The sequence below is a fragment of the Molothrus aeneus genome, chromosome 1 (genome assembly GCF_037042795.1).
Source record: "Molothrus aeneus isolate 106 chromosome 1, BPBGC_Maene_1.0, whole genome shotgun sequence".
NCBI lineage: Eukaryota > Metazoa > Chordata > Aves > Passeriformes > Icteridae > Molothrus > Molothrus aeneus.
The window spans coordinates 21,424,165-21,448,058 of record NC_089646.1 but is presented as its reverse complement, the minus strand read 5'-3'; the positions used below and the strand labels follow the sequence as shown (position 1 = coordinate 21,448,058).

At 36.8% G+C, this 23,894-nt stretch overlaps 1 protein-coding gene across 1 annotated transcript in view; it reads right to left on the bottom strand.

The window, feature by feature from the left end:
- MINDY3 (MINDY lysine 48 deubiquitinase 3) overlaps window positions 1-23,659 on the bottom strand; it is a 46,174-nt gene extending 22,515 nt beyond the window's left edge. Inside the window, exons 1-10 of the mRNA XM_066552790.1 lie at window positions 23,508-23,659; window positions 16,767-16,846; window positions 15,560-15,617; window positions 14,942-15,115; window positions 11,351-11,402; window positions 9,359-9,473; window positions 8,870-8,943; window positions 8,325-8,404; window positions 3,603-3,673; window positions 2,972-3,052 (exon numbers count right to left, since the gene is read on the bottom strand). Coding sequence (XP_066408887.1) covers window positions 2,972-3,052; window positions 3,603-3,673; window positions 8,325-8,404; window positions 8,870-8,943; window positions 9,359-9,473; window positions 11,351-11,402; window positions 14,942-15,115; window positions 15,560-15,617; window positions 16,767-16,846; window positions 23,508-23,604 — 882 coding nt within the window. The 5' untranslated portion in view covers window positions 23,605-23,659. The remainder of the gene's footprint in view (window positions 1-2,971; window positions 3,053-3,602; window positions 3,674-8,324; window positions 8,405-8,869; window positions 8,944-9,358; window positions 9,474-11,350; window positions 11,403-14,941; window positions 15,116-15,559; window positions 15,618-16,766; window positions 16,847-23,507) is intronic.
- Between the last annotated feature and the right edge of the window lie 235 nt (window positions 23,660-23,894).

Genomic DNA, 23,894 nt, shown 5'->3' with positions numbered 1-23,894 from the left:
CTATTCAGATAATATAGATGTTTGCATGTGCTTCCTGACTTCAACATTTACCCATCTGCAGAACAAGCTGTAGTATTTTTCAAGACAGTCTACTCTGGAAATGAAGATGTGAGGGTCCATTTCACATATTTCCAGATTCTATTTTCTTTCCAAAAGATCTAAGTACAAATAATTATTTGGCTGATGACAGGTTGGTTAAGTCCCAGACAACAAAACTACTGATATTATCTTTAACAAAATGTGCTTCAATCAAAACAATAAAGAAATTATTTGTTATTTCTCTCTATCTCCAAATCTCTGTACTAAAAAAAAGGTTGATTACTCACTGGGTATGTACAGAAATGCTATGATAGTCAAGATGTGTAGATGAAGACCATGCAGGTAAAAGAAAACTTACTATTTTAGAAACAGGAGAAACTGCTGACCCACTGCAAACTTGTCTTAAAACTAGGCATTGACTCAACTGTCTCTGTTTACAGCTATTTCATGCAGCAGCAGTTACAAGAGAGCTTAAGCCAAATTCCACAATTTAGGTAATTAATTTTCACTTTAAGCTGCAAGTGTGACCTTCAGCCAAAGATACTGTGCTGCATTTTGCACATTAAAATCCATTGAAAATATCCAAAATTTTAGAATGGCATCTATGAACAGAATCCTTTATTTTACAAAATAAAACATTTCTACAGTCACAGCTAAAAGAATGGTCCACATTTAGAGTAGTGCAAATGTATTCTGGCAGACAATAGAAGTCTACATATTTAAATCAAAATGTTCTGAGATAGAGTGTGGTGGTTTATCATTCATCTAATGTATAAAATCTGAGTCAAACATCTAAATACTAAAGAACAGCAGCCAGCTTTCTTTCTTTAAGTAGAGCAGTATGCAGAATTTGAGTAAAATCTTTTGCTTGTTAAACCTCCATGCTAAAGGAAATGAAGATTCTGTTCTGTTCCCTAATTTTCCCATGCTAGTTGTCTATAGCAACAGTAGCCTAGGAAGATTGCTGTTCTAGATTTCTAGACTGAATTACTTAGCTAATGACAAAACTGATTACTGTTCTGCTTTAAAGAATAATTAATAATTGCCTAAGATTATTCTATTTAAAAATAAGGCCTTAGGCTCCTGAAAAATATATGCAGCTTGAAAGAATTAAAACTTGGTTTTTTTTAAATTTAATCTGAGCTGGTTTTGGCTCCACAGTTAATTTTTCTCTTTCCATTCTGAACATTTCTTTTTCATGTAATCAAACTCACCATCAAACTAGAAGCTACATCCTCAGTATTAAACACCATCTACACAACTACACACACTACAACTTGCTGATTTACCGTTGGCAATGACTTCAAGTTTCTTCCTGCAGTTTTTGACATGTAGCTTCAATTGATACAATAACTGATTGTCAACACAATTTGTGTTTCCACTGTAGCTGACATCTCTGCTCCACCTGAAAAGCTCAACAACTGCTACTTTAGAAATGGTGAGGTTAGACACTCAAATTCAAAAACAATGAGCTTTTACACACCTTCAGCTCCTGCTTTGCCTAATAATAATAACAAAAAAAAAAAAATCTAAGAAATTCTTTGCCAAGACCATGTCAATTCTTCATTCTGTTTTTAATAATAACAAGCTGAAGTTCTACACAGCCTAAGTGGAGTTCAGTGAAGAAAGAAGAACCAATTGGAGACACCAGATATTGATACCCAGTTACTCTAAACCCAGGAACCAACCTTCAGCATCCTAAAAGAAAGAGCATTAGAAGTGGATTTCTGTCAGGAAATGGTCTCTGTAGACACTGAGCATTAGCTGTGATAATTGTGACAGGAACACTGGACTGGCATTAACAGAGCAATTATACCTATTTGTATCACATTGCTGTCTACATGGTACTGACTTTGATGATATCATTCAGAAAAACTGGGGATAAAATGGAAATAAAAAAGCTTTACTAGGAAAGACTGGGGAGAGAGTAAAGCAGAAAACAAATATCCAAAGGTGAAGAAGGACTTTTCTATTCCATGAAGGAAGAAAGAATATTTATCTGACATCAGGGATTAAAACTTTGCAAGAAAAAGTTTCAATGTGTAAAACTGGCTAATTAATTTCAAGGATTTTTTTAAATTTTAACTTTAAAGATTAAAAAATACTACTACACTAACTTTCAATATCTTGTGGAGGTTTCTTTCTTAGTAAGGTAAAGATTAGGCAAAAGTTTTACTTAAGGAAATTCAACTGTTCGAGAATTTACAGTTTTATCTTTGTTGTATGTTCCGGTATTTATTTTCAAGATTTATAGTTAAAGTTTTAATTAACTTTTTAAGATATTCCGTATAGGGAAGTTAACTTCTAGTAAGTACCAATATACTAGTAGGTACTATTCAAAGTTTCAACAAAATTTTTAATCAGAAACAAATGTTCTATAAATATAAAATTTAAGGTAAGCAACTTACAGTCTTCAACTAAAGAAACAGAAATTGTCTCCTTGGAAAATCTGATTTAAGATTTTAAACTCAGAGTCCTCCCAAAAGCATTTTATGTTTTACAGGCTACAGTAGATATCTGACAGAATATATATAAAGAATTATTGTAACAGTCCTGACATCTATTTTAAATCTAGAACAACCAACTACAGATTAAAAATTGTGAAATACTGTCAGGGAGATGAAACTACTATATAAATCCCTCTTACACTATAGACATTTAAGACAGTACTTATCCCAAGCATGGTGTTCCAAAGCATAAACTACCCCCAGCCCAATAAATTAAGCTAAAACTGGAAGACTTCACACTGCAAGTTATGAAATATTGCTTAAGTATGGGAACAACTCTGCCGCCAAGGAAAGGCTTAATTAACAGTTTTAGTGACTATGTTTTTAGATTAAAGCCACATAAAAGTCACCTTGTAGCAAGATCTGTACTTTGAATTTATGTGGTGTTTATCTGCCTGAGGTTACCAAAACCACATCTAACATACCTTGGCAAAGAAGACTGTGAGGTGTGTTTCACTGCCAAGTATCCAAATGGGAAATTTTGGAGATTTCAAATAGGAGCCAACCTAAAAAGGTACAGCAAAATCAGAAATACAAAGCAAACCCAGAAATGTCATCTAGTTAGTGACCAAATTAATGAAAATTTAGTTAGTTTTCAGAACAGTTAGGATTCCACTGATATAAAATGTTTAATAAAATGATGTAAGTGTTTAGCTTGCAGACAAGTACTATGCTTAACAATACTATAATCAGATGCTAATGAAAGGTAGAAGTCCACTTGATTTATTAACTCGCTTTGGATTAATTAATTTAGAATTGGCATTTATTTTATAAATTAAAGGACAGCCAGTTGCAGTCAATATACCGACATTCTGCCAACTACATTATTTTCTTTAACTCTGCGTTAAGCTAAAGGAATTTAATACAGACTATGAAGAAAGCATTTTATCATATATTTGTCTTAATATATGTCTTATATATGTCTCAATAGATGAATTTCAACATTATTTGAAAGTTCTTTAAGATCTCCAATAGTACACAGTAAAGCTTTCAGTAATATGTTAAAAAAGCCCACAACACCTTAACGAAAGAAAAATTATGTAGAAAACAGCTTACCTTACAATATCTCAGCGATTCCATCAACGTCAAAAAGCCTACTGTTGCCTGTTTGTGTATGCCAAGAAGCTCTGTTCAAAAGAAAACACAAAATTTATTCAAGAAAAATCTGCAAATTCTGTTTTAAGCCATTTTTTTCTTACTTTCAAATTTGGTCAAATAATAACAATTTAGAAACAATAGCAAATCATCAAAATATAGTCAAAATGGTAATTTCTCTCTCTACAAAACAAGATCTCTATAAATAAGATCTCTCTATAAAATAAGATCCAGACTCAAGGTTTTAAGAGGTTCCTGTTGATAGTCTGTTTTAAAAACCTGTTGGACTTTGTAGGAGGGGAATATTTACAATTTACATCACAATTATTCTTAGAAAAATCTACGAAGAATAGCTATCTTCAAGAAAAGAAAATCCCATATACATGCATAAATGAATGCTTTTTCCTCTCTCCCTCTTTTTTCTTAAAGTTCCTTGGTCATATTTATCTTATGCATTTCACATTTTGAATAATAAAACACAATTTTTGAAATAATAATTTTTTAAGTAGAAAAACTAATTTGATTTTCAATACTGACTTCCATTTAAAGCTCTCAAACACACACAGCTGCCAGAAATAGCTGAAATATTTATGTACTACTGATTAGAAGAGCACTTACAGAGCCTTACTTGAGGTCCTCTAATATAAATAAAGAGAAAGTACTGCAAAATTCAAGCTTCGAACCTAATTATACAGATTTGGAAGAAGCTCTGGGCTTTCGTATACATCATCTAAGGAGCTCCAAGTACTGTCTGCTTAGAGCAGCTCTGCTGGATCCCCAAACACTGTCTGACAAGAGCAGCACATACTGGAAGCATACACTATGATCAATTTAAGAATATCTGGATTTCCTTTATTTTGTTGAACACTGACTTCCATATTTGAAAGTTCCCTCTAAAACACTAGGCCTCAACCATAATTTTTAACACCAGTCATCTGTGGAGAGCAGCATAAAACTGACATCTATACCAATGGGATAAAGCCTCAGGACCACAGCAAGTGAAAGAAGCCATTCTGAATTTAAAAGATTCCTGGATTTGCAAAGCGAACTCTGCAGTACCAGGCTTTGCTATACTCCCTTCACCAACTTCAAGTTTACCTCACTGTATTTTGCATCAGTGCAGAACAGTTGTTATAGTAAAGGTTTAATTTTCCCCTCTACTGTTAAGCAAAAGTCCCCATATATACAATTCTGAAAATCAAAACCCAAAAAACTTACAAACACAATCTTACTCACTACCTTTGTGTCTGGAAGTACAACTCCTTCCTTAGAGTGCGAGCTATACATATCAAAATGATCTTTGCAGTGTATAATTCTTTGATCTGAAAGCTGTGCTTTTACAGATTACCTTCAAACTTGCTTGGAATTAAAATATTCAGGGTGCATAGATTATCCTTTGCAAAACCCCATTATCTCCCTGGCTAATAGCTGAATGGCTATAAATTGCCATACGCTGAGACAATTCATCCTTTCTTTGAGCTGAGGGAAAGAGAGCTATAGCCCAATTAAAAAAACTAGTGAAGAATCCTGCAAACTAGGGAACAGCTAACATACAGAAATAGCACATTTATACGTGCAATGAAGGAAATGAGTGGCAGAAGTAAGCAACAGTACATTAGAGAAGTAATTTTATGCATCACATATATTTCTTAAAAACCAATAACAAAAATCGATGCAAAGTTCAGTCTGCTAAACAAGGGCTTCAGATGTAGGAGCCAATACCTGGGCACAGAACAACTAAGTCACATGTAAATAATATTTACTATTCAGAAAATTATTCAAAATAATTCTATGCTTAAGTAGTTTTTTCCCCTGAAAGATAACTAGATGAGAACTTTCACTGATAACTAGAGAGTGCTGTGATGCTGGCTACAACAGTAGCCACACACTGTGAATATTCTGAATAGTTAGTAGTCAAGCTCCACAGACTGTGTATCTGTGTAGGAAGCTCCTAGGTTAACTTCAGCTTGTATTCACTGACCTACCTATGCCTCCTTCAGAAGGAGCCAACAGAGAGGAGAGACACAAAAGCAAAAACTACTCTCAGATGATTTACAAAGAAACAAAAGGAGACTAGCTGCACTAAATCAAAGTTTATTCTGTGAATATCCTCACCCCTCAAAGAGAGAAGATGACTGGAAGATATCTGATAGCACCAAAGATCAACTAAAAAAATGAATATTTATGCCTCTTGTCACAAAGTTAGTTTCTCTTGCTTGGAAAAGCACTTTTGCAAAGGACTCAAATTTTGGAACCCGTTTGTTTCCATCCGCATCAGCACAGCGCCACCCAGCGGCCACACCAACCCCACAAATCCCTGGCACCGCCCGGGAAAAGCAGTTCCAGCCCCGGCTGCATTCGTAGGGAGCTGCTACAGCGCATGGAGGAACAACAGCCCTAAAAAAGCAGTAAAAAATACCAACTACCTCCCCGTATCTTCCCACCGTGGATAGCTGTGGCAAGAGAAGAGATCAGAATAAGAAGAAAGGTTTAAAGGAGAACATATAGATAGTCAAAGAAGAGATATCATTTCACTGGCATTTTTACCACCACTGGCCAAGAACAATTCCAGTTAGTAACTCCTACCCTGTTTGGAAAATATGCAATACTGTGGGAGTCAGTGCTCAGAGTATAATCTGCAAAGACATGGTAATTCCTCAAGTTTGCAACTCAGTCTGCTCCTTCGTCACTGCTAAAATTACTGGCAGTACCTTTACAATGGCTTATAAATAATTGTAATTATTTATTAATTAAAAACTGCTTAGCTAAAGAGGTAAAGTGACTTCAGATAACTTCTGAATAAAACAGTATTCAGTTGCTATTTTGATACCTTTAACCCTTCTATGTGAAAAGCTCATAAGCATTGACATGAAATAAGCTCAAGGTTTTACACACAAAGAGAAACAAAATCCAAGAGAAATGCACAAACAAGAAAAGATGACAAAAAGGATTTCTATATAAAGGAAATGTGACAATGTATCCAAAATTCAGCCTAGCCTAAGCAGTTGTGAACAGTACCAGCTGCTCTTTATCTTTCTTTTTGATAGACTATAACAAATCACTTGGTAACAAATACATTTATAGACTTAAGACTGCGTATAAGCAGGTTCTGGCTGTAATTATCCAACAGCTTCAAGAAAATGGAGGGCTCCCAGTATAAAGTCCAATTACTTGACTGGTCAGAAAAACTAACAGGACACATAATACCAGATCCTTAAGAAGTACTAAAGATCATTTTCTGTTCCTCCACTTTCCACAAAAAGACTCTATGGGAGCTGTCATTCCAGGTTTTTAGGGCAGAACTGACTGAGAACCTAAATGCTGACTATTACTGCATGCAAAGCAAGTTCAGCATTCCCAGAAAAGAAAAAAATTCCAATCTGGATAACTAAGAAAAAGCCTACCAGAAAGATAATCTGAAAGGCAAATAAGGGAATGAATTCACAGTTTTCAAAACCAATATATTGAATTGCAGAACAGCAACTTTGCCTAATGTAAAGGAAAGCTCCTAGAAAACTCAGATTGATCAATCATAATCAAAAAATTCAGAAAGATATATCATAATCAAAAAGGGAAGATTAAAAATACTGAAGAAAACATACAGATAAAACCCAGAAGGCTAATTGAAACAAATTTCTATTAGAAATAGGGGGAATAAATGTCAACAATGTCAAATAGAGGAAAGTTAGATAGAATATCCAAATGACATTCTGTAAGTCTGAAAGCATAGGCTGCATGAAATCATAATCAAGTGCAAGTCTAAAATGCCTCAAGGGAGATTATATTACTTGTTCATCATCAAACCAGAGCATTTTGATTCAGGTCTTGCATGGATCTGTCCTGAACCTCATTTCAAGTAAGTATTTTCTGTGCTGACTTAGACGATGGAAAATCATTGTAAGAAACATGCTTATGAACCAGAGATGGACTTTGCAGCAGTTAAAGAGGAGATGTGAACAACTCAAACTGTTCCTGTTTTCATATAATCTCTATTTGTAAAATGAAACCCAAAACCCACAAAAGCTCTCTAATCATGAGCCTCCACTGAATCACTCCATTATGTCCATGTCTTTCCTGCACTGGGGAGCCCAAAACTGGACACCCCACCCCAGAGTTGGTCCCACAAGTGCCAGAGAGAGGGAAAGAACCACCACTTCTCTTCAGCTGCTGGCTGCCCTCCTGCACAGCCCTCCTTGGCCAGAAGGACACACCAGTGAGTGAGTGCAGCTCACTGCCCACAGGGGCCACGGGTCCTTTCCTACCAGGCTGCTTCCCAGCCAGCCAGTGCTGCCCTGAGCTGTTCCATGGCTTTATTCCATCCTGGATGTAGGACTTGGCTGCACCTCAGGACATTACTGTCAGTCCATTTCTCTAGTTTGATGTGGCTGTTTTGAACAGTGACCTTGTCTTCAAACTTTGCAAATTGCAGAGACTGCACTCCCTTCCATCATCCACATAACATCTACATTCAACTTGTAGCTGACAATCCTGTATTCACTGATATTCACGGTATTCACACCAGCAATTTTGTGCAAATGTGTTTTACTTCCATTTGAAGTCTCCTTAATTCAAAGAGCAGTAAACAAGGAGACTATCAAATCAGAAATGGAATATATTCCAAATCTATAGATCAGCATCTCAGAGTATGTAAAAAATAACAAGCATAAACTAGAACCAACTTACTCATTCCTGAACATTCTCTGTCTCCATCCCACACGTTAGAAACAGCATGTCCAGTCAACAGCAGATTAATCAAACTTTGGCTACACAACAGAAAGAAATTATGTAAGACACAGGAAATTAAAAGGGACATGAAATTTATTTCAAAAAATATGGTTATTTGTAACAAATTTAAAAGTTATTGGATTACCTAAGCAGACCTTTTGTAACTATCTTCCATTAACTAGTATGTATTTTAATTCAGGAACCCTAATTATCATTTCCACTCTCTCAAATATGAACTTGGTATAGAATGTAGCCCTGAATTTGAAAATTATCCATCTGAAAATTCAACGAGAACAGAATCATTTCCTCAGAACTGATATACTAAAAGGAGTTAGCAGGGAAATAGACACACTTTTCAGTGTTGCTTTTAGTTATTTTTAAGTTACAATTGAGTCTCTCTTTTTAATGTCAGTAACTTCGTAAAAGAATGATCAGTTACATAAGACAAAAAATTAGCTCAAAAATCTATTTTAAGTGGTAGCAAACTTTTTCTTGCAGCTTACCTTCCATGACCATAAACAGGATCTATTAATGGCTCAGTTGCATCTTCAATTTCATTTTTTATGTTTTCTATACCCTGCAGAAAAATTACAAACATTTTTGCTGTCTTAAGGAATGAGCTGCAACATTTATACAACAGAATGAAACAGTGAAACAGTGGGAAGCTGATGTTTTTACATGAACTGATAAAGGCTGCTTTCTCTTCAAAGGAAGATGTTTTCAAACATCTTGCAATGAAGGATGTCTTCAAAATGTGTTAAGTCTAAGTCTCCCAGATCAAAAGAGAAAAAGACAAACCAAAACCCAAAAAAACCAAAGGACTGAGCCTTTCAAATTTTTAGGCTGGAACTGTACTGTAACAATTTATCTGGACTTGACTTAGTTCATCAGTTTATTTGTTCACCTTTTACAGAAAAAGGGTTACATGATCAAACCTTCTCTTAACAAAGAAATAAAACCCACCCAAAAAATACATCAAGCAACCCACAAACCTTTGTCAGTATTACAGAATACAGAAAGAGCAATACTCCAAATCTGTTTGTCCATGCTGAATATTGATCCCAAACTGCAGCCTTCAGTTCAGGGAAGCTTTTAAATGCTCGTTTGCTAAAGACAAAAAACAATAACAAACAACAGAAAAGAAGTATGTATTGAGATGAAACATTAGAATAGTGTCACAAAGCACTACCAAGAATTACTAACACCTAACATGAAAATGTAAAAGTAAAAGTAGAACAGATCTGGTGTTATATACAGAATGACACAGCAGCTCCTCTGGAGTTACAGTAACTGCCATCTGCAGATGATAAATAATTCTGGAGCAAAATGCAAAAATGAGCGATTTTTATATGCAAACATTAACCATAAAGTTACATATATGTGTGAAAGAGCTGAGTGGCTTGCACCACTACTGTAATTCTATAAAACAATGTTACTGAAATTGCAAAGAGACTGTATGTCACCAAAATAACATTGGCACTATATAGTGTTCTGAACAACATTCAGCCCAGAAACAGTGGAGAAATAAACCTTCTACTTAACCAGGTAAGACTATCTTCCAGGCTTTTGAAGCAATTATTTTATTTCCCATAAGAATTTGACCTTGTTAGGCACTAGCTCTGGAAAAAGTAAATTGTTCAAAACATTGAACAGTGGTACACTGACATTTGGGATATTATCTTATTGCATAATATGGTAACTGCCTGGATGATAAGGTAACACCATGTGATCCTATGTTTAAAAAGGAAAAAAACTAAAATAAAAACTGAGGAAAGAAAGAAATTCACCAATATCCCAGTGAAGCAACACACTTGCAATTCCTTGGGTAGTTAGAGCTAAATATTACATTTCAGAACACAAACATTATTTTGAGTAATTCAAACTAGATCATAGTCTTTGCTAGGCTTACACAAACAGCACATTACGTTTTTTTCTGGTTTCTCGCACACTTTTAGTGAGCTTTGTTTAAAAAAGAAACAAGATCTACAAAAATATATCCACAGATGGGTTTACTCTGGCTACTACTTGATTTCTAAACATCCTTTCTTCATCAGAAGAGTACACATGGCATACAAGGTATGCAAGGCAAAGCCAGTTCTAAAATCCACCTGATGTCTAAAGGCAAATGCCAGAGCACTGATTCCAAGCAGAATGACAGAAAAAAAATAATTTGGAACCACAAGTACAAAGATTGAAGGGGTGAGCAGGAGGGGAGGAGGAAGGGCAGGAAATTAGCGTTTTGAATAGCTAAGGTTATAAAAATTTTATATTCTCCTCTTTCTTATTTCCTTATATGACAATGGATTTAAAAATAAACTATAATTACTACTGATAAAATGAGCTGTGGTTATTTCAGTTCTAATTAGCAACATTTTCCATCTCAGGTGTTTTTTGGAATTCTGATGCTCTTTATTTACTCTTTGGGGATTGATTTGTGTAATATTTACCCAACTGTTCACTATGAAAATAAAAGGCTGTTACCTTTAAATATAAACTCACTAGAACTGTGAGCTCTGGGTTTAGACCCCAAAAAAGAACTAAGTTTAAAGTATGAAACATTTTAAAAAAATGTTTCTTATGATATCTCAAATCAGGAAAAAGTACTGATGACATTATATAATTATTGAGGATTAACATCTTTAACTTAAATAGTAATCTTAATTAGATTCCCAGAACCCTGTGTTCATAAACTTGAAATGCATAAACTATCTAGCCAATTTATTACATTGCTCCAGTTTTATTTTAAAGCCTAATACTTATGCTCGAAATGATATTCCATTTAAAATGTTCCATTAAATGTCCATTTAAAATATTCCACATAAAATGCAAAGGAAAAACACAAAACCCCCCAAACCAAAACTTGAAATCCAAGTTTAACCTGATGAGTAACACACAAAAAGTTCCTCAGCATACCCCTTTCAGGCCTGTGAATATCAGTGTAACTTCAAAATATTGCATTTTAAATGTTCCAACATATTACTTACTGAATTAATGCATGAAATCGCTCAAAGCCAAGCTCTTCGACAGCCAAGGCAGCTATACACAAGAGACACTTTTCAGCACTACACATGGCAAAAAAATGACACAAGATACACACAGCAAGCTAGAATACTTTCAAGCTCTAATTATATTTTTAATCCTCTCCTGACATTTAAATTTAACTGATTAGTATAAACTAATTTACTGCAACATTAAGATTCCGCCATACAAATTAGTGAGAACATTTCTATTTGGACTAATCAATTTATTAAAAGCACAAAGCCACTGGCATGCTGGAAATATTTGTCATATACTGAGCTGTTGATTTTGTACAAAATGTGGCTGTCACAAAGTCACCAAGCATATGCATACTATAGATATAATTTTGCAGGTCAACAAGAAATACTATTTCCTAGAAAAGCAAGCATGATTATTTTTGGATCATTATATCAGTGTAGGTAAGCTGTATTTTTTTCTTTGAATATACACTTCTGTTACTGAAATTTAGTTCTTTTTTTTCCCTTTAATGCTTATTTATTACAAACAAAAAAGTAGAATTATTCTAAACAGTGTTACACATTCTGTTTTTAACTAAGTTCTTGTTGTTTTCTTTCAATAATGGATAAACAGCCTTTCAAATTAGTGCGCGTCCAGGACATAAAAAAATACAGCATTAGTGTCTTCCCAAGTTCAACACAGGCTTTATACCTTTCCTTTTTCTTTAACTTTCTGCTAGTAGAGCAATATACACAACAGACAGATCTGCTTTCTGATAGATACCACTTGATGCTGAGTATTTAAACAATGTCTGATCACCGAGCTACAGAATGTGGCTGCATACAATTCAGTTAAGATCTGAAGCCATTAGGGTTAGTACCACTGATCAATTTTCCCCACCAGAATTCCCCAAAAGGCATTTTATGCCTATTCTGATTGCATTTTGAAAGATGTATTTAATTTGCCCTACATGCAAATACAACTGATTCTCAAGCAACAGAATACTTTCATTTTCTACTTAAGAAATAGAGCAGCAGCAGTCTTAAGAACTTTAATTTTTGTCATTTGCATAACTACAAGAAATTGCTTAGATCACCAAGAGTAAAACTGGACTTAAAATAATGTATTTTTAAGACATTTTAATAAAATATGAAACAATGAATCTAAATTGCAGAAAATGCTGCAAAAACTAACCTTGCTTGAAGAACACATCTTTTCGTAAGCAAAAGGTTAGAGGGACTAACTCATATAAAGCAATCTTTGAACCTGGGAACTTGCACTACTAAAGCCAACACATGGCCAACAAGTTACTGCTATACACCACAAAAGCAGATGAAAAACACTATTGCATTCAGTTAGTGTGCTCGAATCCACCTTTTGTTCACAGAGCAGGATGACAGGCAGTTTCATTCTGTTACTAAAGAACAGAGTAAAATGCTAAGATAATTACTATTTGAAATAAAGGGAAATAAGTAGAAATTCTAAAGAGAAGTAGAGCTATACATAACCCAAACAATGCTAAATAAAGACAGTGCTTAGTGGAACGAAAAAGAACAAACAGCAAGAGAACATGAGATGTATGAGAAATACAATTGTTTAGAAATTCTTTAAAATGATTCCCTATCATGCTGTGTCTAAGCATATTTCGTGGCTTTATTATAAACACATCCCCATATCCAATTCTCAAACAGCCTGCCATATGGAACTGTATCTGTAATAGTCCCTGCTCACCCAACTCATCTCTTAACTCCAATCAACTATGACAATGCCAGTTTCTATTTTTATTGAGTACACCAACCAAGCAAGAAATAAATGTATTTCTTTGCACTAGCAGTTACACAACTTTGCATTACTCATAATATCTTCTCCTCAACATCTTTGTCCCACCCTTAACCAGGTTAAGAAGATGGTTTACAGGTAAATAGCAGGACAGAGGAAGGGAAAAAAGCCCAAACCTAACATATCTTAAATTGGTAGGAATACAGCATCGCACATAGAAGGCAAAATGCTGTAAAGAGGAGAGATGCATTCAGTGTCTAGCAGGAAATGTAGAACAGAAATAATGAAAGAGACCAACATGGCCCATGACATAAGCAGGCTGTACATGGGAAATGTATCCTGATCTTCCTTGAGCACATTCCATGTTATTAAGGACAAGTCAGCAGAACTTGAAGACTTGCACAGAAACATGAAAAATGTAGTTATGTAATAGAATGGATTAGTTCATAAGTGTCAGTGTTGAGAGTAATTATTAACTTGAGTGTGTGTTTAAAAACACTGTTGAACATTTTCTACAGTTAAAAGTTCTTTGGAATCAAGCAATACATTAAAAAACAGGACACTAAGATCCTGTAGATGATTAGTCTCTGCTTCACTTTATGTAGAAAACAAACTTCCTATCACTGGCAAGAGTTTCAGAGACGACTAGCAAAAAAGAAAAAAAAAATGGAATTTCAGACTTGCAACTGCCTTATCTTGCAAAGGATAAAATAGAAAAGTTGCAGATAAAACCTTCTGTATAATACTTTTTCTTACTTTAAAAAATGCTCACCTTGGAGCTTTTATGCACTGACCATCTGTTTTTTAAATTAAATATCATTTTAATTATTATTGCTTGAGCCTCTAAAGCACAGGAAGCACTTGCTAGAAGCAGATGAAGATGACTCGTAACAAAGAGCTCCAGCACTACAAATTGCTATAACTAGCTGTCCACATATAAATCTATTTGTACAATTCTTACTTTGTAGTTATGCCACAAACTGCTGAGTAACATATTTCTTCCATCAGAAGATAGTACCTCTATAAGCAATTTGTTCTCATGTGAAGGGATTTTCATACTTCTTAAGGCACAAATTGTGAACAAAAACAAAGAAAAAGCACCTTATCTTTTAACACATTAGATCTTTCCTGTTTAAAGATTAATAAATACAACTCTCTGATCATATGTGCACAGACAAACTTTCCATGTCACTGACTCTGCAGTAGTTAGATATGACTGGATGCCTCATCTTAGTGCAACAGATGATGTCTCCTGGACCCTTGAAGTCAGTAACTCATGAAGGAGTGAAGACAATTGCAAAAAGCAGGTAACTTAAAAATTCCAAACTTCAAAAAAATTAAGGTAATTTACCAGAAGGTGATTTAAATTGTTTGGTACTGTACAGACAAATGGAAAAAGGCTACTTCTCCATAACAGAGGATCCAGAATAATTTAGAATAAATAGAGCATTGGAGAATTTTCTACAAAATTCTTCTAAAGCAACAAGTGACAAGTATTCTTCCAGTGTTAAGAAGCATGTAGATGTTTCAAAATTAAAGATGTATCAGGTCCCAGTAAATTACAAAATAAAATTGAAGATTATGGAAATTGCTGAAATTCTAAAGAAACATGTATGTTAGAACTGCAGTGATCAGACACCACATTGCTTTCAACAAAAAGGATGAATGCCTCTAATTACAACAGACAAAAATCTTGTCTTTTGCTTATGGAACCACAAAGGCAAACCCACCATCTGTGAATTAATAAAATAGCAGTGGTCCTTAAAACCATGTAATACTTCACTAAAAGATGGGTAATTTAGCATAGAAATACATCTTACAAGGTTGCTCCTCTTGATGACTAGATTCTGCAGGACTTTCAGAAATACTGGCAGTTTCTTCAGTTGTTTTTCCTCTTATCCATGTTGCCAGACAGTATGACTCAGAATTATCAGAGCAAGCCATTTCCAAAATATCACATAATGTATGGCAGAGAAGGTTCTTCTGCTCCTCTTCTGAAAGATCAGAAACCTACATGAGTCTGATTGCTGAGAACCATTGTCATATATAAACTACTAGTATCTTTTTTATACATTAATGCTATCTAAATAAATACTACTTTTGTCTCATTAATTACTAATGTTAATTGCTCTTTGACTATACTGGACCAAAGATTATAAGGCTGTCTTTAGAAAAATGTGGTTTTATAGGATTTGTAACCCATTCCCTTTCTTAATATCAGATTTCAATTAAATATTTCTAAAACACAGAAGTATTAAGCACCAGCATAGACCTCCCAAATAGGAGTTCTGAAGCGTGTAGTATACATACAATATGGAAGAACACAAACAAACAACAAAATGTGAAATATTTTCAGGTTTTTTTTAACTAATACATGCTTTACAAATACATAAAATGGAAAAATAATGAGGGGGGGATGGGGGAAAGGGTCTCAGTACCTGGACAGTCTCTCCAAGTGGACTTTTCACTGGCAAAAAGCCTCTTCAAAAGGAATGCCTTTGTTAGCAAAGAATAAAATATTATTAAAGACAACAAAGGATAAAATATTATTAAGACAACATTACCTTCTGCATTATGTCACAAGCACCAAAGCATTTTTGCACATTTTGAAAAGAGTTTCAAGCTCTTTTAAAAGACAACATTCTCACATTCAGAACAAGACTCTGGGACTGCCCTGTTTACTGACTTTTCCCCATCAAACCAGCTACAAAGGTGGCCTCATAACTACATTCAGCACCAATGAGTTTGAACCTCGAGTACACTTCAAATAGACATAGTGCATATTGGCACAGCCACCTCCAGACTCACAGGACTGCAGGAACAGAGGCACAAATATTTTTCAGTATAACTGATCAGTAGTGCAAGACATCTCTAGTCACTAACACAAACCCCCTTAGTAGTTAACAAGCCAACCTCTTTTAACTGCAAATAATAACCTCCAAATCAGGTTAAAGAAATCCTATGCATCTCCGTATCCCTGCTTTGTTTTATCATCAATGCTAATGTAATACTACGATTAAAAAAAAAAAAAAAACAAACTCTTAAGTTACAGAAAAGGAGCAATGAAAGAAGAAACTTCATGAAGCAGAGTCTTGCCATTTTAGGTATTTTTAGCCCCTCAGAAACAGCTGGTTCAACTTTCACTGCTTTCCTGACATACTCACCCTGCTCTCCCATTACAGATTTTTTTTTAACAGATTTTTTTTTTAAGCAAACCTTGTTCGATGTGAAAATCAACTACTTCAAATACTTCTAATACAGAATTACAAAAAAAAAAAAAGCAGATACTGTGACACAGACATTACCCTTAAAGGCAGGGAATTCAAGAGATGTGAAAGGATTAGGGTTAAATTTGTATCTGATCCTTTCCTCCTTCCCTTTACAATGCATTCCTGATTTTGAAGTTACTTCTGGTTGGATCAGCCTGCTACACTTCCTCAAACAAATGCCCTTCTGCAAAATTATAGTTCAAAGTCAGCCCATGCTCATCCCTACCTTTTTACAGAGATTTTGCCTCCTCCATACTTTAATTATGAAATCAAAATACAACTGATCTGGAATTTCTTCTTCATATTTATTTGAGTTCCAAATATCTAAAGAACAAATTTTGGGCTCACTGATTTTAAACCAATAAAGGCATCTTACCTGTACAGGTGCTATCACTGCACAAGGGCCACCTTCAAATTGTTCTAATGCAGTTGATTCAGAGTCACTAAAAACAAATCCTGTCAAATGAAAAAGGATTTTATTTAATGAAATATGTAAACAAGTATGTATACTCCTTCCCTAACAGAAATGACACCTGATTTATTCACCTTTAAAAATTAGGTTTTTGTTTCCTTGATAATGTAACTGCAGATGGTTAAACTATCTGAAGCAAAAAAAGTCACGAGTACATATGAAAGGACAGACATTATTTATATCTGCAATTAAATAATGACCACAAAGGTCCAACAGCTGGGGTTTTAAACAAAAGAATTTCTAACTTAAACCATGGTTTTTATTTTATGATAGTTTATTTCATATCAATAAATTAAAATTTGTGTATTGTTTTGTCTATATATGTAATGAAAATACATCTTGGAACCTTCACTGAACATATATAATACACTTCTATTCCTGATGAATGGCACAGTATGCCTCCCACTGATCTCATTTTTGACCTATCAGCACATCCTGTTAAGACTGAAATACGCTGAGCAGTTTAAATATTCACTTGCAACCCCTGAATCAGACCTCTTAATGGTGTTCTTTTACAGAAGATACACTACATTTACTGAGATGCAACATCAACAATTTTCCCCCTCCAGCTTTAATGCTTTGTGTTAATAATTTGTATTTCAGAATTATCTTACAGTCACATAATAAAGCAAATACTGGAGCAAATAGAGCAAAATTGTTTCACTACCACCTTGCCCTTAAACTTGTCTTTAAGATAGGTGATTCATATCTTTCATTACTCATTGATAAATGCACATGCAATTACCTTGATGAAGCTGACACATGGTAACTTAGAGTGAGAGGTGTTTTGCATTATCCTTTTAAGGAATGATAAGATTGTGCCAAAGTCATTCTAGTTCACTGTAATCTAGAAACCATGCAATTGCAGTCAGCAAGTCACCCACAAACACCAGCAAGTGAGGGCAGGCAGAAAGGGGATTCACATGCATCTTGTCATGGACTGACAGTGTCAGTCTCACAGAAAGGAAGTTCAATGCTACTTCCCACAGTTTCTCCTCTTCCCAATTCTGTAGGATTACATGCTGCCATTACAAAAGCACTCTAAGCCCTGGATGTGAATTTGAACTGAGGAAATGCATCCCCTCCACACTACAGCATGGCAAGTACATCATCTCAAGCAGCAGGAGATAGAACAACTGCATATTTTGTATGCCATACTTCATCACAGAATAGCAGACGTTCCACAACAATGTGAAATTTTTGTTTTAAAAAGGATCAGGGTAGCCATGGGGTTTCTGCTGCATTTGACCAAAGGCTCCAGGTTATTTTTAACCACATGTGCAAACATGTGCATTACAAAGATGTATTTTATATCCAAAACCTAGATGCCTATGTCAAGCCTACATACTTAGATCTGGCATCACCTGATGTAGCAATGAAGCTCCATTAATTCCTACTTGAAGCAAAGCTTGCAGTGATGCCACTTCACTGCCCTGTTAACATGCCCTACCAAGAAATATCATCAGTCCTTTCAACTTTCTGAATTGGTTTGTGCAGGCTTAGAACATTAAAAGGTAAGTCCTCCTCTGCTTTGAAGCGTTACTGCATGCTATCTAAGCACACTTCAACAAGAGAGCTTTTTTAGTTGTTTTAATGATTTGTTTCTGCAGAAAAACAACATACTTGGGTGTGGTACCACTAAACCACACTTAAGAGACCTTGAATTTGCTTCACATTCTTCAGGCTTCTTATAGAAGGCATGAACTGTCTCAGCTTAACCCTGCCCTGTTTTTCAAAATTGCCTCCTAAAAACAAAGAACATCAAGTGATCCACCAGAATGAATACAAATTTGAGACAGACAATGTAAAGTCAGTATCACACAGAAGTTCACAGAATACAACCACAGGCAAAGCACATATAAAATACCCAAGGAAACACTTCTTATTACTTAAATGCTGTTTAATGCTTAATAAATACCAAGATTCTAAAAGCTGTTAAGCAAAAAAATGGGCTTCAGGCAGTATGGTCTTGCTCTTTTAAGAAAGTTCTACAGAATTGGAAGTCAGCTCAGGCAAAATTTCAGAAATCAGCATTCCAAACTCCAGCTGGGTTCAACCTCAGCCTGAAACCACACCCACTTACCTTTTTAACACTCTACAACAGTCACATTTTGGGCAATCTGCAAGCACTCATCAACCCTACACCCTTCCTTATGATTTGTAAGAATGGCCTGGCCACCCTTTAAGCTACCAAGATGAGCATCTCCGATCCAGAGTAACTTCTGCTTTCTCTCAACTTTTCATATCTATCATACAGCTCTTTTCACTCAAGATAAAATTTCAAAAAGAAAAAGGATGTAATGCAGCCAAAATATTGTTTTAAAATTATCAGAGTCTGCTTTTATCCATTAGTATAATTAGCATCATTTCCCTGAAAGAAATATAAAATAATGTCATTACCACATGTCTTCCATGTCATTTATAACCCTATTAAAGGCTGCATTGACCCAATTTTTTCAACATTACTACTGCTCTGCTGCTTTAACTTTTTGAGGCAGGGTGGCAGGGAGATGAAGTGGATCTAGACTCCTGTTGGTAGCCAGTGCATTGCCCAATATTTTGAGTAATGACACTGAGAAATCTGTCTTTATATCCTTTGTCTACTATAATCACACAACACAAAGTTTTACTCTCCTTATTTCCCCATTTGGCATTTATGAAGGTCCACATTTCTTTCTTGTATCTAATTCTTTTCTATGTACAGTTTACCAAAATTGGTCTATGACTTACTTAACCACTGCTGTCCTTCATCTAATATGCCACATCATGGTCAAAAATACTACAAAACCCATCCATTCCTCTACCATGGCTACTCCAACACTTTCCTGCATCTTTTTATTACCAGCCTATTTCTAAAAAAATCTTTTTTTCCGGCCACGACACCATAGATATAACTATCATTTCATAAAGGATGCTGTGTCTATTCAGTATTTTCACTCTGTACAAAACCCAATTCTACCTCAATGAAAGAGACAAGGGAATTAGCAAAGAGCATGCAACACTAAACAGGTCAGAAAAACCCTTGCTGATCCAATCTACCTATAAAGACACTGCACTATCCACTTTTTGTCCTAGAACCACAGAATATGTTGAGTTGGAAGGGAGCCACAAGGATCATCAAGTCCAACTCCTGTTCCTGCACATGTCACCTCAAGAGTCGCACCATGTGCCTGGCAGTGTTGTCAAAGGCTCCTTAACTCTGTCCAGCTTAAAGCTGTGACCACTTAGCTGGGGAGTCCATTCCAGTGCTCAACCATCCTCTGTTTTTTCAAACCTTTTCCTGATACCCAACCTAAACCTCCTCTGACTCAGCTTCATGCTGTTTTCTCAAGTCCTGTCACTGGTCACAAGAGTGAAGAGATCAGTACCAGCCCCTTCACTTCCCCTTGTGTGCATGTTGAAGGCCACAATGAAGTTTCCCCTCAGTCTCCTCTCCTCCAAGCTGAACAAACAAAGTGACTTCAGCCACCTCTCACCATGGAAGCGCATTTCTTTTTCTCTTTAGGGATACAAGAACTGCCTGACAGAAACACTGGAATAACACATTATCACCCAAACATGAGGTTTACAACACATCTTAATGTCGCACTCTTTCTTTAGCACTGGGAATAGAATGATTCATATTTTGCTTGTGGCTTTGGGTTTTGCAAGTGTATCTTTGCAGTAAAATGAAACTTCTGAAATTTTATGTGGGGAGAAAAACTCCCAACAAACAAAAAACATTTTCTTGCCCACATAAACAAAGGAGAATTTCCTACAGCAATACCACAACAAAACTCCCCTGAATGGGTTATGGATGTTGTGGATAAAGAGACAGGAAGTCCTGTAAAGGATTGAGCAATGTATACAAACTACCTGGTAGGCTACCACTAAACTGGGCAACTGGAAGCTAGAAGAGAATCCAGACAAAATCAACCTTTTTACACTGTATGTTATCCATATACACAAACTGTACTTCCCACTATGCTTTTACAGTTAAATGTTTGTTGGAGAGGACCATTCCATATCTTTCTTTCTGAAGACCGGTGAGAACACAGCTTATGTAATTCGGAAAGGATGCTGTGTGCAAGCCTGCCAGACACTTATATTGGATAGACATGATGTCTCATGCCTTGGAGATGATCTGAAGAACAGTTCTATGCATGAAATTTGTCCCTTGGGTCAATGGAGGAATTTACTTTTAACATAGGTATGCTCCTTTAGGGTTCAGTCTTCTTCTCAGCTCCTTCCCAAGTCCTCACATCTATGCCAAGAAACACCAAAGAGCAGACTGAACCTTTGCACTACATTCCTGTGTCTGCTTTGAGGATTCTGATAAATGGAATCTACAAGGTTCAAACTGCAAATTCTGCTGCAATCATAAAGACAAAAATTCTATAAAGAACTCCACAAGAAAACCCTCACACCAACTTTACAGCCATGCCTTTGAGTCCAGAATAAAACCAATATACTTCAAGTTGCCAATGCAGAAGCCTGAGGGAATTACTTCCACTAACTTCCAACAGCTCATCCACATCAGCTGGGTCAGTTCTCTACCTGCTGGCAAACCAGCCCATCTTCAAATGAGTACGATGGTCAAGGAGTCTGGCGCATAACAGGATTCCTGGAATCCGCTGTCTTCACTCAGAAACTGACAGCTATCAGTCTTAGGTTCCTCAACACCCTCCCAACTGCCTACTTTTCTTTCCAAATGAAAATCATAGCTCTCAGCTTCCATAGGGTTTGAGAAAGGATCAGATGATGCTCAGCAAGTATCCAAAATAAACAGCACTGCTGGCACTACAATCAAAAGAAATAAAAACAAACAAATAAAACCCAACACCAAACTAGTTGTTTGATGCTTTCAGCCCTTCTAATGTGGAACAGGGTCTATCTTTTAAACTTTCAAGTGTTTGTAAATAATAAAGCTTGATATATTTGTTGTTTTTTTTTCTTTTAAATCTTGATGAGTCAGTGCTGATGGGCCTCCTTTGCAGCAAGTAAATGCTGCAGAACTTTATCAACAAGATAGAAACTGAAAGCTGGGTAAAAGTAGTATGCAGCTACACAAGGTAAGTGACTGGAATTGACTGTTTTGATTCTCAGCACAAGACCTCCAAACAGTCTAACTTAATGTCATGGGGTTTTGCTACACAAAATTGATTATACTGAGAGGGATATAGAGAAGGAAACAGATGCACTACACATTCTAGTCACAGGACTTTCCCTAAAGACAGATAGGAAATGCCTCCATTGCAGAAGCCACCAAGAACTCCAGAGACCTTTTCCATTAAGCCCTCATTCAATCACAAGTACAGTGCATTATAACACACATTTCAATAAATTTTGAAACTGCTGAAATTTCTCATACAAACTATCTTTAAAACTTCAATTGTGGCAATCCAACATTACCAGTTAAAGAAATAATTAAACTTTCTAACACCAATTCTTCTTTTCTGACTTTGCACACACCTTGTACTGAAACCGCTACATTACCAAAACTTAGAGATATTTCAGAAAGTGATTACGTTTCAATAAGCAATTTTGTTAGGAAAAGCAATGCTTTGCTGTGCCTGCTTCAATTCTAGATCTTAGAAGGAATTTGGCTTTTTTCCCTAAATATTTATCACTGAATTATCTGAAGACAGATAAACATAGGGAAAAAAATATGAGTCTGGTAATACACTGTGTCCAGTAGTGGGGAGCAGCTACGCAGCTCCCAAATCTACTGAAACTATGTAGATGACAACACCCTTGTTAAAAAAATAAAAAGGAACAGAGAACACTAAGAAACTAAGTTTCAAGCAACTTTAACCTGAGACCCGGACACATTCTTTTTATCTATAAATTCCACTATCACTTACAAATTTTCTCCAGGAATCAAGAGTTTTATCATGAACATGAATCATTATTAGAATTCCTCAAAGCCCCCAGTAAGTTATAGAGAAGGCTACTATTCCCTTCTTTCAGCCAGAATAGGTGCCCTAATTCCTTGCATATGATTCTTACAGGTAAGCATTGCAATTGCACTTTTAAGGATCACCAACAAGCTTTCATCAAGAACAAACCCTGCACTGGCTGTACAACTTAAACACAGAAAAAACACCTTACAAATACCACACGTTCCAGCGTTACTGGTGCTTTATCTCTTGGCATGTCCTAGTACTGGCATGCACCTGCTTCCACGGCCAAATAACCAGTTCAAAAAACAAACCTGTGGGTCTCTGTCCCAAGTTTAGCCCCGCTTTTGCTATTTGTGACTCATATATTCCTCACAAAAAACCCAAAACCACAGCACAACTTATGTTCGTTTCCACAAGCTATGTAAAATCACGACATAAGACCCTGTTGTTATATTTAATAAATTCAGATCATTTTCTACACAATTCTAAGTTCCTGCGGAGATGTGTGGCATAATGTGTGACGATTATGCTGCAAAAAACCAAAATAATTATTGAGCAAGGGAAGCTGCTGCATCATTTTCCCGCGTGGGCCAGCGCGGACACAGGCACAGGAGCAGCGCCCAGGGCTCGGCGCCCCTCAGGCACCCGGGCCCCAGCGCGGGGGGCGGCGCGGGCGCTGCGGCGTGCCCGGCCGGCGGGCGGGCGGGCGGGCGGGCGGGCAGCGGGGCGGGAAGGGCCGGCGGGGCACGGCGCACGCAGGTACCTTGCGCCCAGCGGCAGAAGATGGTGTCGGCCAGCCCGCGGGGCCCGGCCTTCTTGCCCCACACCAGGTGGACGAGCTCCTGGCCCGCCTCGGACATGGCGGGGCGGCGGCGGCCCCGGCGCCGGGCGGGCGCGGCGGCTCCGGCGACTCCGGCTGCCCCTGCGCAGGAGAGGCGGGGGCGGGGCCGCGCGGGCGGGGCGGGGCGGGGCCGGGCCTGGGCCGGGCCGGGCCGGGCGGGGCGGGGCCGGGCGGGGCCGGGCGGCCCTTCCGCTTCCCCAGCAGGCCCTGGTGCTTCCGCGGGCCTGGGAGCGTGCGGGGCTGGGCCTCGCTGTGACAAATCCGGGACGGAGCGGGTCCCTTAGGGAGCAGCCTTTCGATTTAAACGTT